This window comes from Mercenaria mercenaria, chromosome 1 (assembly GCF_021730395.1).
Source record: "Mercenaria mercenaria strain notata chromosome 1, MADL_Memer_1, whole genome shotgun sequence".
NCBI lineage: Eukaryota > Metazoa > Mollusca > Bivalvia > Venerida > Veneridae > Mercenaria > Mercenaria mercenaria.
The window spans coordinates 50884835-50898814 of record NC_069361.1 but is presented as its reverse complement, the minus strand read 5'-3'; the positions used below and the strand labels follow the sequence as shown (position 1 = coordinate 50898814).

The 13980-nt window shown below is 33.2% G+C and overlaps 1 protein-coding gene across 1 annotated transcript; it reads left to right on the top strand.

Moving 5' to 3' along the window:
* The first annotated feature begins 3576 nt into the window (after positions 1-3576).
* Positions 3577-9686, top strand: LOC128558404 (uncharacterized). The gene is made up of 2 exons (XM_053547419.1): positions 3577-4089; positions 6709-9686. Exons 1-2 carry the CDS (start codon positions 3765-3767, stop codon positions 7242-7244), a joined length of 861 nt encoding a protein of 286 aa, XP_053403394.1. The 5' UTR covers positions 3577-3764; the 3' UTR covers positions 7245-9686.
* The last annotated feature ends 4294 nt before the right edge of the window (positions 9687-13980 follow it).

Below are 13980 nucleotides of genomic sequence, written 5' to 3'. Positions count from 1 at the left end.
TTGATATGTCAATAAAATGCAAAATGCGTCAATAAGAAATTACATGTGCATATCATTAGTATTTTAAAGCCTTCTATTTGTACGTTAATTTTAGTGTTTTATACATAGCCTATAGCTTTATATATTACTTTTGTGGTATATTGATATTTAAACAACTGCATATATTTTATTGATTAAACGTTGACACTCTATGAACACATCAGTGTTTTAAAAAAAAAGCTGAAGTTTAGTCGATGCCATTGTTTTTTGTATTGACAGGGTCTTTTGTTGACGCCATTGTTATTCCTATTTGCAGACTTCACGATACGAATTAAGTAATTAAAGAAGTAGTAAAATCGATTTTCCTCCAGCATTCAAGGATTATACCAGCAATATCGTTAATATCAACTCAATGTCACTGCATTTCCAGATCTTTGTGTTAAACAGATTCTGATGTATGGTTTTGCAAACATTTAAATTGTGAAGCTATAGTTAACATCTATAAAGTTTAGAAGAAACTTTAATTTTGTCCTCTGATTTAAATTTATGTCTAAAAATTGAGATAAAGTACGGGATGCAAACGCAAATGCGGTGGTTACCTACAATTTGTGCAGGGAGGCTGTTTTGCACTATCAGTTAGTTATATCAAATATGCTACTTGTGGCGCAATTCCTTATCCATACATTATACGTACTAAATATTATAAAGTTAAAGTGAAACAGTGATAAACTGAAATGCTCCCTTGAAATACATCTTAATCTACTGCGATCTGCATTTGGCTTCCCCGGTTTCAAAGATTTGCTGCAGAACCGTAACTCTTTAAGGGAGACAATCAGTTGTATCTTCAATATATATCAATCGAGGCGTTTGTCTTGGAACAATCTTCATTGAAGCAGATATAAACAAAATGCAGGTGGAAATATATGAGCAAGGGCGATAAGCTCTCAAAAATGGATTTGTAATCCGAATTTTGACATGCTGAAACAGACAACATTTCTAGAATGACAATTGCCTCAAAATTTCAACTGGGGCGGAATTACATAATTTAAATGTTTTACAGGCTTTTCTAATACCCCCTTCACATCTACGATTTTTTCTTACGATTCCTTACGATTTGCCAACTCGTAGGCAGTCGCACGCAATCGTAAATAGCTCGTCGGTAGTCGTAAATAGCTCGGCACTACTCGCAGACGATCGCAAGCAATCGTGAACGCTGAGGTAATATTTTTGACATGTCAAAAATTTCTTACGATCGTCCGCGATTTGAATTATCGGTGAATAGCTCGGAAAGAGCTCGTTACAAGTCGTAAGTATCGTAAATAACACGTAAACAACACGTAAACCACTCGTAAGCGCTCGTAAATGTATCGTAAAGACTTTGTTTTACGATTAAATAAGATGTGTTTACGAGTTCTTACGATTTCTTTCACGATGCGGTACGAGGGGTTTACGATTTGTTACGGGCACTTTACAAGTACTTTACGAGTACGTACGTATGCTTTACGATTTATGAGAGGTATAAAAGCTGCCAAATCGAACAGTTCCTTTCAGTTGCTGTCAATACGTCAAAGGAGTGAAACCTCAATCATATCTGCAACAGTGCCACCTAAAAAGAAGGTAGTCAACAAGAAGAGGAGAGTACGCTCGCCTTCGTGCAAATTTAAATTGCAAAAACATGATATTCGTAAATACTCGTATCTAACACGCAACTTCTCGTAAAAACTCGTAAACAAATCGTAATGTACTCGTAAAACCTTTGGTGAATCACAATATTCCGTAATTCACTCGCAACAGCTCGTAAATAACTCGTAAATAGCTCGTAAAACGATCGTATTGATCCGTAATTACTCGGAACAAATCGGTAATTTTAGTCGTAAATGCATCGTAATAACTCGGAATAAATCGCAATTTTATCGTAAACAGCTCTTAAATAGCTCGTAAATGTGGAGAATCGGTGAACTTTTACGATTTTGTGCAATCCGTCACAAATCGTAAGAAAAATCGTAGATGTGAAGGGGGTTTAACTTGTCTATTAGTAAAGTAGAAAAATAGTTTTCGCAGTACTGGAAACTTTGTCAAAAGCATGCTTTGTAAAAAGGTACATTCTAAGAATGAACCTATCATCTTTGTTGAAATTTAAGATGATATTACTAGAAAGAAAATTTTAACTTAGTGTCATGGTTATATTAACTTTGGTGTCTGGCTTAAAAATGATCGGTATCTTTTCACGATGCTCAATGTATTGTACTTTGGTCGTCTGCGGAATTCCTATGTTTCAAAATAAGAAAGTCATGCTGCCAGCTCGAATGTGAAGTGCCAGTCCTTGCATTACTATAGTTTCAACCAACTTTCTAATATCACTAGCAATGCTTATATCATCACAACGATATTATGTTTACGTCACGTCTACTTGACATTTAGCGCCATGAACGCATTTCAAATTTGATAGAATATTTACTTAAAAACATGTTTAAAACGAAATGTCATATAGCAAAACTGTCTTGATTAATTTACATACACACACTGAGTTGGTTATTCCCTATGCAGTATAATTCGCCATCATTTTTGCTCTACTGGAACTACTCCGCAAGACGTATTATCATTTCCGGTCCTGGCGTGTACAAACAGAGGAGCGTAACGACCTATCATTTGGCGCCATACAATAATAGACATATTAGAATCGAAATAATTTATAGCAAACCCATGTTTAAACACTGTTTATTCACTCTGGCTGTTATACCTCTTTTTTAGCCCGACGTATAACCGTCTATCGTGTATAAATAGTGTTAAAACACGGTTTTGCTATAAATTATTTCTTAACTATTATGAATTTTTGTTATGGGTTTAAGAGACACATTTACATGCACGATTTTCGTTGTGCACTAAATTAATTTTTTTTAACAATACTGTTTCCATATATCGGCCATGATAGATTATAATGCATATTAATTATCACATTAATCATAGTTCAATTTCCTATTGATATGTTCACATCAAAGTAAGGTAAACAATCATTCCCATGTGTATCTTCTTTAGGTATTGTGAAAAATTATCAAAGTTCTGACCAAGATCACAAAATGCACTGTGAGTTTCTCTCTTGATCGGTTGAAAAGGATGATAATACAGTAATTGCAAATGTGAAATTATATGTAAATAGTTACGTGCATTACGTGAATACGAAGAAAGAAAAAGTCAAATTCACAAATGATGAATTGATTATAGTTACAATTCAACAATGTACCTGGTTAGCGAGACGAATATTTAATACATTTTCGTATAGCTTTACAAAATACAAATAGTCCTTAGTTTTTTTACCGACCACTACCTGCGGTCAAAGGTTATCGTTTATCTTACACGCAAAACAGTATTTCGTTATCACTAATGAACTCTAACGTATTCCCTATCATACTTAAGAAAATATGGCTCGTTATTTGCTTTATTTACATTAACAAATGAATGATTAGCAATAGCTGTTTGATATCTGCTTATATTTTATATTACGAGTTATTTCCCGTTGCCCATGCCGCGCTTTTCATTGAAATGAATGAACTCGATATCTAACAGCTGAATGTCAGTTTCCGACAGGTAGCCGGAGAGGAAAGACGCATTGTGTTTCCTGTGTCGCGCTGTCATAATAATTACTTTACAAGCAGAAGGCGCTAGTGTATTGATTACTCGATCTGGAGATTGCTTAATAGTGTCGTCTGCTGTAAATATATTTATGAGAGTTAATTGTTTGTAAAAGTATTGAAATAATAAAATAACAAGAATATAGGACACACAAAATGACTTGTGTTCTACCAGTTAAACCATTTTATACAAACGCTTTCACCAAGGATGTCACTGTGGAGTTACAAAAAAAATCATGTGATAATTTTGATTTTGGATGGTTAAATGCCCAATATGTTAAGCCTGGAATAATAAATTATCACATATGCTCAACCTCATGCCTTATAGACTCCGGTGCAGGTTCATCGGTATCGTGCCGAGTTGAAAACACAAATTATCTGTCTGCAACCGTAAAACATGAGAAATTTGATGTACAAAATGAAGAATGGCGAGACACATATATAAAAACAACAGACAAGGAAACAGATATACCATTAAGCGGTTAGTTGTTTTCTGAATTTTTACCTTCTAATAAAGCTGTCAATAAAATAAATGTTAATTAGGGCGTTAACTTACATGTATTAAATATATGCGTCAAATTATTTAGTTTCCACTTGAGGTGGATTATAGTATATTAATATCGTCTTTGTATTACGTCAGGGATAGAGCAGTGACAGTTGTATGCAACAGTTACTGTAACTGAAGTGGTTCACAAAATGTTACTTACATCAATTAACAAAATCATTTTCCAACAAAATGAGTCGAACGCGAGCACACGCTTAAAGGCATATGCCACCGCTGTTACCAATTCATACTCGTTAAAATTAATTTTCCACGTTTCGACTCTGTCTTTGGAAGACCATTTGTAATGACCCCTCATAGCAAAATAAAATGAGCCGCACCATGAGAAAGCCAACATAGTGGGTTTGCGACCAGCATGGATCCAGACCAGCCTGCGCATTCGCGCAGTCTGGTCAGGATCCATGCTGTTCGTTAACAGTTTCTCTAATTGCAATAGGCTTTGAAAGCGAACAGCATGGATCCTGACCAAACTGCGCATCCGGTGTTGGTTTTCTCATGGCACAGCTCAAATATCTCATCTGATTATTCCTTTTCGTTGACTTGGTATTTGTTTACACTATTTATGGCTCTATACTGGGCTTATTTAAATGATGAGATACACCCGGTTGCATCTAAATTGAAAGTAGTATTACTCTTCCACGTAAACCTGTATAACAATACTTTGTATCTTTTATCTCGCAACACTGTTTTAACATGTTTTATACATCAAGATTGTAACTGCGTTTCAAGGTTAAAACTTTCCACAAGCCGGATTCAATTAAACCATAAATGAGAATGTTCTTTGTCTTGCTGATAGAGAAAATAAATAATATTTTAAGTAGAGGTGATCACACTCTTAGCATATATAACACATCTAAAATACATTTCTCAAGTCAGTAAAACAACCACCTTTATTTATATGTAATAAGACTGATGTCAATTAAACTTTCTTTTATTTTGAAACTGTCTCCAAATATACATTCTGTAATGCAATATGTATATATAGCTACAGGCAATATGGCATGTATTGAACTGATAGCTAACTGACAGGTCTTCACATTTGACCTCTGTGTACTTACATCAAATTTGTCAAAGTTAGCTCAAGCAAAATTCTTAAGAATTCACTTTTTTAATCACTATTGTGTAACAGTTATTTAACGTTAGATATATATCGACATGTAGGTTCAAACAAATTCGACGTTATTTAGAATGCATAAAATATTTGACATCGTCTATAAATTGTGTTGCATTGTGCAAAATGTTAAAAAAGTAGAATCCAAATATTCACACCTATCCAAAATGAGTGCAAAAGGTACATCAAGAGATTTATTATCCTGTTATCATCAACGATCAAGTTTTCCATATTTGTTTTGCACATCGATTTGTTTCATCGAGCCATTGTTGTAATCAGCATACGATCTGGTTTGATTAACTGGTATGCTGATTGTATTTGGCGGATAAAAAGCTTGGTAATAGTTTTCCTGTTTGCATGGATCAAGGTGTGATAATATCTCTTGTTCATGTAGCTGACACTTGTGACTGAGTATTGAAGGAAATTTCCAAGATAACAAGCAATCACTGGAGCATTCCCTATCTAATATGACAACTGGACCTGCCTCAGCTGCGCGTGTGTCTAAATACATAAATTAGCTCGTACATGTACGTGTAAGTACCATGGAAATTAGTAGGAATTATTAGATGCGATTCGAGCTGAGATTAGGAGAGAGGAAATGATGATGATAGGATTACTTTTAATTCTGAAACAGAATAATTTAATTCAAAGACAAATAAAACCTTTGTGTGCGAAGCAAGATACATATATCTGTCGTGAATGTTAATGCCTGGATTGTTTTGTAAGCTAACATTTTTGTTGAAATGAAATCTACTTAAATAACAAATATATGCTTTCTACCAAATTTAACCCAAATGGACAGAAAAGTCAGATCTAGCAGCGTGCTGTGACCAAATACGCATAACATTTTTATTAATTGATAGGTACTGGATCAGACAATGTTTATTATTTTCTTTACGTAGAATCTGCCTTTTCATCTATACATGTCAGATATTCTCTAATTCTTAATTGTGGGTCGTTCTACTAAAGGCTCAAGTAATATAAAATTACTTCATCAGGTTTGGACAAAACAGATAATTATATCAAGTGAAGACCAGAAAATTCACTGTACTGATACACTTGATGCGCTGTTAAATTCATCTAAAACGTTCGAAGAAAAATATGAACAAGATTTCATTCTCATTGAAAATTTCTTCTGCAGTTATCCCCGATGAACATGCATGATATAACTATATGCACATGCTCGTTAAATTTATACGTAAAAATATTTTTATTGTCTTTCAATTTCTGTAAATCAAATTTTTTATATTTCTTAAAAACATTACACGGTTTTAATAATACCATCTCTCATTTATTATATCTTATTTCACATGTAATTTTGTTATATAATAAGTTAAAAATAATCTTGTAACTATTACTTGTTTCTTTACGAGAAGAACATGCATCACACTCACTTTGTTATTCCTGTTTCACTCTTTATTCCATAGGTGATAACCAGTTTGAAATTTGCAAAAAGACACAAACGAAACCAGAGCCACTGAATTCAACGAAGCACGGAGTCAAAAGAAAAGCAGATGTTACGGAGCCCGAAGAATTATATATTCCATCCAAACGAGTCTCGCCATTCTTAAACACACCCAAGGAAAGAAAGGCCGAACGAAAGAACATTTTGAAAATTTCAGTTAAAAAGTTAAAACAATTAGACGACCCCGAAACATTTCTAAGAAGAACAGTTCTAGTAAATAATACAATGAAAAATCTTCAGAAGGAATTACGAGCAGAACATTTTAGAACTAAAAACAAAACGTATTTTAGTGGATATAAAGTACTGAACAATAACTGTATGTCAGATTCTTATTTAGTTGATGATCCCTTTATGAGTGGTGCTCATGAGAAAATCACTGACGATATGACAGACACACTCATAAATAACGTGTTCAATGTAGATGATGCACCAAATGACATATCTAAAGAATCTGATATTGAAGTAGTTCATTGTGTCAAAGACAGTGGCAATCTCTGACACTGCCGTTTTTAAATTAAACCTTTTGTCTTCTTCAAATCGTTTTGAAGATAGTGAAAGTAATTCGAAAACGGAAGCGTAAGAAAAGAGTGTATCCACCATGCCTGTTAAGGTGATACATATACTGGAGTTATAAGCAATTGGATGGAGCAAGTAGATGCAACGGAAACAGCTGTGTAGAAAACTTATACCAAAAGCGTTAACTGTGAATCCGTTTACCTAGTTTGAAATAACATTGAGACTAAACAGAACAACAACAAACATTCAGCTAAGTTAGGTTCTATTGTGCATCGTGATTAAAGCACAAATGTTTTCTTACGAAATTAACAGATGTTCATATAAATGTATACATACAGCTCAAAAGTATTTACGTGCAAAGAAAGATAATTCTTTCAGTGATTTAAAAGGTGCAATCGATCAAGAAGAAATTGTTTATAAGCTAAGCGTTGTTTTGATATGTTGGACCTTGATCAAAAGTTGGCAAGCAAGTAATTATCGCATTCTTCCAATACATTCTTTGCAGCATTTGACATAAATCATTCGATTTAAAGCCAAATGCCTTTAATAAAGAACCATTATCAGTAAATATTGTTTGGGATCAGTAGAATAATTGTTTGGGGGAATACAGACAACAAGAGATTGAGAATGAGGTGAATTCTCTTCTTTGAATACGTTTCATTTTATCTGTCTAGTCATATCGTTTCTTTAAACACAATTGTTAGAAGTACATTTCATGAACTCGTACAAAATATTTCTGCTTTAGTACAAATTAAATTATATTTATCTAGAAACATTCTTGTAAATCATGTTTTGCTTCAATAATTACAAAGTTCGTTTTTATGTACTAATTTGTTTTAGCTCGATTGTGATAAAAGCTTCAAGCTTATTGGAACCACTCTCGAGACTGCTTCCTGGAAAAACAAGTACTGGTGTCATATAAGAAGTCATGGTCGTGGCCCCAGTGGGACTCGAACCCACGACCCCTGGATTGAGCGGCCGACACCTTAACTACTAGACCACCGCTCCCCTTTTCATGTTCGTTTTTGGAAGACGAGTGTTCATACATTTGAATAGTTCTGCTATTTAGGGTATATTTGAGAAATCAGCCAATCGTTGCAGCCTAGAGTAGTGTTATATTTGCTACTCCTTTGGGATTAGCACTACATACAATTTTCCTGGAACAGAATTCCGCTAAAGTCGGTGTTTGGGAGCGTGAGAGGTGTTGAACATTTCATTACATCTCATAAACAAATTCAATCAAACCTAGTCGCTATTATCTTGCTTGGTTGCTTTCTATGCGTCTTCAAATGGGCTTCTTAGAGGTTTTATTGAAGATACTGAGCCATATACCAAATATATATGACAATACAATCAACTGGTATCATTATTCATATCACAATCATTATGACAGTCTGCAAGCATTCATTTTCGTTGATCTGAATATACTGATACTGACGCAAGATTCAGCTCGTGTATGATTTAAACATGTTCTCTAGTCTGTACGACATAAACATACGTTTCAAACGCCACGGCTAGTTGATTAACATGAAAATAAATGACATTTACGACAGTTTTATGATACTTCTACAGTTACTAATGTTTAGTTTTCTCCCAAATGTTCTTAGGCATTTGAATACATGGCGTGACTTTAGATGGTCTGTTTTTTGTTGTTTTTTTTTTTTTTTTTTTGTTTTGTTTTTTTTTTTTTGGTCTCATTTCTTATTAGTATCACATTCGTCCAAAAAAACATCACATTTTGAAACATGTCAAGCAATTAGTGTGCAATATTCTACATGTTTGCGTTCCAGTATGTTTTTCCTTAAAAGTTACCTGTTGCAGACTTAAATTAATGGTATAACTGTTTTTGAAAGAAAAGTGTGATAAACATCTTTTTTTCTTGTAATATTAATGTACGCTTAAGATAAATTGACGTTTTGCATGGTGTTATATTATACAATTAATTAAGATATAAGTGATATGATCTGATAATAATTTAGAGATGAAGCATTATTGGTGATATGTTATAATTTTTCGAAACCATGATAATCTAAAGGTTAAAAGTACGACAGCTGTCTTCGTGATAATAGTGTATTTACCTCAATGCTTTCTCCGATATTTTCATCAGCTGAGTATGTTGCATTTTGAACAGAGCAGAGAGTTAACCGGTGAAGAATGTTGACAACTTCATCTCAAAAAAGTACATTTTGTTAAACAAACAGTCTGTATTTAGTTGTCTTTTTTTTCTTTTATATGTTTGGAGACTTACTTCATCATCATGAATCTGTTATTGTTTGCTTGATTTCGTTCAGGTATATTTGGTATGCCTTTTAGTATAAGTTCTTTAAATGTAATGATATCTGATACCAGTTTTTTTGTATGTAAAATAAATTTTAAAAAAATGTATTTGTTTGATAGGATTACAAGGCACCTATTATTATGTAAAATAAAATGTCGGAAAAAATATATTGTAATGTTTTATGTTCTTTTCTATTCTCCATCTGCCACACTATATACCTGAGCGTAATTAGCCTTAAATGTAGGAAAAAGAGGCAATAGTACCGTATCAAATATTGATCCATGCTTTTATTCTAATAAAAAGAAGTTCTATGTTGTTATAAGACCCACGCAAGCTTTGATTAAGGATTGGTGTGCGTTACAGGTTCTATTAAAATGGTAAAATCACATGTATTAAACATGTTTACATTATATATAGTAACTGGCAGGTAATGAAATGTCAGGGAACAAAATAAAAATTATCCATACCTGTCTATAGCTTGAACGAGCATGGGTGTGTAAGATAGGGTTTTAGATCAAAGGTAGGGAAGTAATCAGAAATGTGTGACATATTGCCATTTAAGGCAGTAGTCACGCATTAACGATCTGAAATACTAGAACAGCAGAGGGTACAGGCGGATGCTGCAAACGGCAGAAGGTGTAGTAGGTGTAACAACAATGACAATCAGTAGCTGGCGCAGCAGCAGCAATATTAGTAACAGAATAATACATCCAAAAGCTGAGGCAGGCAGTTTTAGAAGTATTAAATGTAGTTGTAGTGGTAGCGTTAGTTGCAGCATGAGTGTTGCAAAAGTATTATAAACTGAGGAAATAGTCATTAAATAATAATGGTACAAGTAGCATTAGTATCTACTATATTTCAATAACGGTAGAAAATGTCGTTTATGCTGGCAAATTGCGGCTGTTACTTGGACTTAGTACATACGTCTCCCTTAGAGTAACCGATAACAACACGTTAAGCGTTTTCCCGTAACAAAGTAATACTGAGTGTATTACTAACAAAGTCGTTGTTTGAAACTACGAGTATGTTTTTTACAAGAATATACACATATGAACTTTGTCCTACTGTTTAACCTAACTATTCCTTTATATCTGATCCTAATTAGTATTCGTAATATCGAAAGAGTGGTATAAAAACTTTAGCTGCAACCATGATGTATGAGTATGTAATGTAGCTTGTCCTGCTACACGGCTTTCCTTTGATATGTAAATAAAACGCAAAAAAAAAACGTCAACAAGAAACTACAATTATACATCATAAGTGTTTTAAAGCCTTCTTTTGGTATGTTAATTTTAGTGTTTTAATACTTAGCGAATAGCTTTATATATATTGCTGGTTTGGCATATTGATATTTAAACAATTACATAGATTTTATACATTCTAAATGTCCTTGAACATATTAGTGTTTAGAAATAGCTGCAATTTAGCCGATGCCATTGTTTTTGTACTGACAGGGCGTTTTGTTGACGCCATTGTAATTCGTATTTGCAGACTTCTTTATTGACTTCCACGATACGAATAAAGTAATTAAAGAAGTAGTAATTTAAAGTCAATATGTTCTTTCGTGTTTCCGCCTATATTCAAGGAATATACCAAGCCATATGTTATCAACTAAATGTCACTGCATTTCCAGTTCTTTTTGTGAGACAAATTCTAATGTACGGTTCTTTTAACCTTTATATTAGAAAACAAAATAGTTATCGCATTCGTAAACTATAGTACAAAACATCGTTTTAACATTTATATAATTTAGAAATTTTGCATTTTATTTCTGTCCCCTGTTTAAATTTTATGAGCGGATGCGCGAGATGCAAACGCACTTGCTATGTATGCCTGCAATGTGTGCAAGGAGAATGTTTTGCATCATCATTTATTAATTGCTTGGCTAGCGCGTGGCGCAATTTCTTATGGATACAGCATATGTATTCAATATTATAAAGTTAAAATAATCATTAATATACTGAAAAGCTTCCCAAAAATATATCTTTATTTGCTACATGTGTATAATTTGCATTTATCTTACCTGGTTTTCAAAGATTTACTACAGAACCGTGACTTGATTCCCGAATATTTACAAGCTTGATGTTTTAATAAGTTCTATCTTAAATGTATATCAAATGAGGCATTTGATTTGGAACAATCTTCATTGAGGCAAATATGTAACAGATACAATTCCTGGATTGACAACTGCCTTAAAACTGCCATCGGAATTACATAATTTGAATGTTTATTAGGTGGTCCTGACTTGTCTAAAAGTTACAACGAACGTATAAAAGTAGTTTTCACCTTACTGAAAACTTTGTCATATGTATGCTTTGTGCCAAGGGCACAGCCCAATAATAAACTACTGCGGCCTTTATTTAATAATAAGTTGGTGCTTTGGTCCCTGATGTAAAAATAACTTTTTTACGATGTTCAATATATTGTGTTTACATTTTCCTTCTTTATATAAGATAAACTGGTCGTACTCCAAATAGGTTAATCCCAGCAAAGAAAAATGGCAACATTCTTGACAGGAAGGTCTGCGGAATTCCTCGGCATCAATATTAGAAAGTCATACAGCTGGCTGGTTGAAAGAGAAGTGTCAGTCCTTGCTTGAAATAATATATTACTATTGATCAATCTTGCCAGTTCAAACCAACAAAATCTGGAATTTTACTGTTATGGATTTACGACATTGGCTTGCATGTACGTTTTTCGTTATGCACTTAAGTCAAGATGCTATTTCACAAAACTGTTTCAATACATCGGACTTGATAGATTAATGCAGGTTATCACATTGATCATAGTTAAATTTCCTATTGATAATATTATGCAAACTGGCTGATTTATCATTATTTTTTGTTCGCATCAAAGTAAGTTAAATTATTATTCCCATGTGTATCTTCTTAAGGCATTGTGAAAAAATGATTATTTTTTTGATCAACACCACAAAATACAGGATGAATGTCTCTCTTGATCGGTTGAAAAGGATGATAATGAAGTAATTGCAAATGAATGATTTTATGAAAATAAGTACGTGCATATTTGTTTATTTCATAACAATCTTGACAAAATATTTCAAACTCGTTCTCGAGCTCATATCCCGGAGAATCTAGTACTCAGAGTCATTTTTACAAACGGTCAGATAATGACAAACATTCTTTTTGAACGTCATTATATGCGTGTTTAACATCTACAATGATTACAAAATCAAATGACAGAGGAAATCTCTCCTTATATGTCTATCTTTTATAAGCAGTTTAAACATTTTCATAATTCTTCTCTATGCGTTATTATTTACTATGTTTTGCATTTATTTAATATTCTTCTCTCTTCCTATATTACGCAGTGCTAGTTGGCCATTAATATATAATGTTACAAAATTAGTTATGTTTTAGGAAATGTCATCCGTGATATTGCTTTGTTAATTGAAATATTCAAAGTGAAGTTTTTTTGTATGATGTACATTAATATTCAGGTGTTGACAGCGTTATTTGCGTAGACACAATGTGGGAAGGAAAAATACATTTGACTCTCTTAAATGAAATGCATAAATTAATGTGCAATCAAGAAATACAAAGTGGTTGTTGTGATTTCTTCGGTTTATTCACTTTAGTTACATTCTATATTTTAGATCTTTTATTGACCCCTGCTTTACATATTAATATGCATTGCTGACAAATAGTCGGTGTTGTAAAAATATCTTTGAAAAGTTCTTTTGGAAGCAACATAAAAGCAGAATCTGATTGACTGATTGACAGGTATCAAAATGTGCAACACTTCTCACGTCATTTGATCAACAGTAACGCAATGTAAATATGTATTTATCTATAACACAAACATTATCATCTGAAAACATATTGACCTGTAATATGAGTTTAGAATTTAACATAATGACTTACTAGTAACAGTTATACAGCAGTATCAATAGAAATAGTAGTATCAATAGCAATTGAAAGAAGCGGAGAGGAAGAGAGGGAGCCAGCAGTCGTAGAATTACAAGTTTAGCTGAAGCAGTAATATCTAAATAATAATTATACAGATAGTACTAGGATTCACCTCTGTTTAACTTAAAATAGCAGGGGAAAATGGAACGTAGAACCACGAATAAGTAAGTGTGAGTAAATTACATTATATATTAACAAGGTACACTCTATATCATTCCAAGAAAGTACGGAAAACATGTTGGCAAATTGCAGCTATCGTTACATAATATAAGGGCATTTTACTGATCTCTCTTAGAATTTGCCTTAAAGAACTACATAATATCACATCCTGCGTCGCATGGTATTGCTTTATAAAATGTCACTGCAAATGTTTATAACTTTATTCTCGTAAAGCAGCTAAATACAGCCTTTCCATATTCTTAGCAAGATTCGTTCTCTGAAACTTTTTTTTGTTGAATTTAACGTCGCACCGACACATGATAGGTCATATGGCGACTTTCCAGCTTTAATG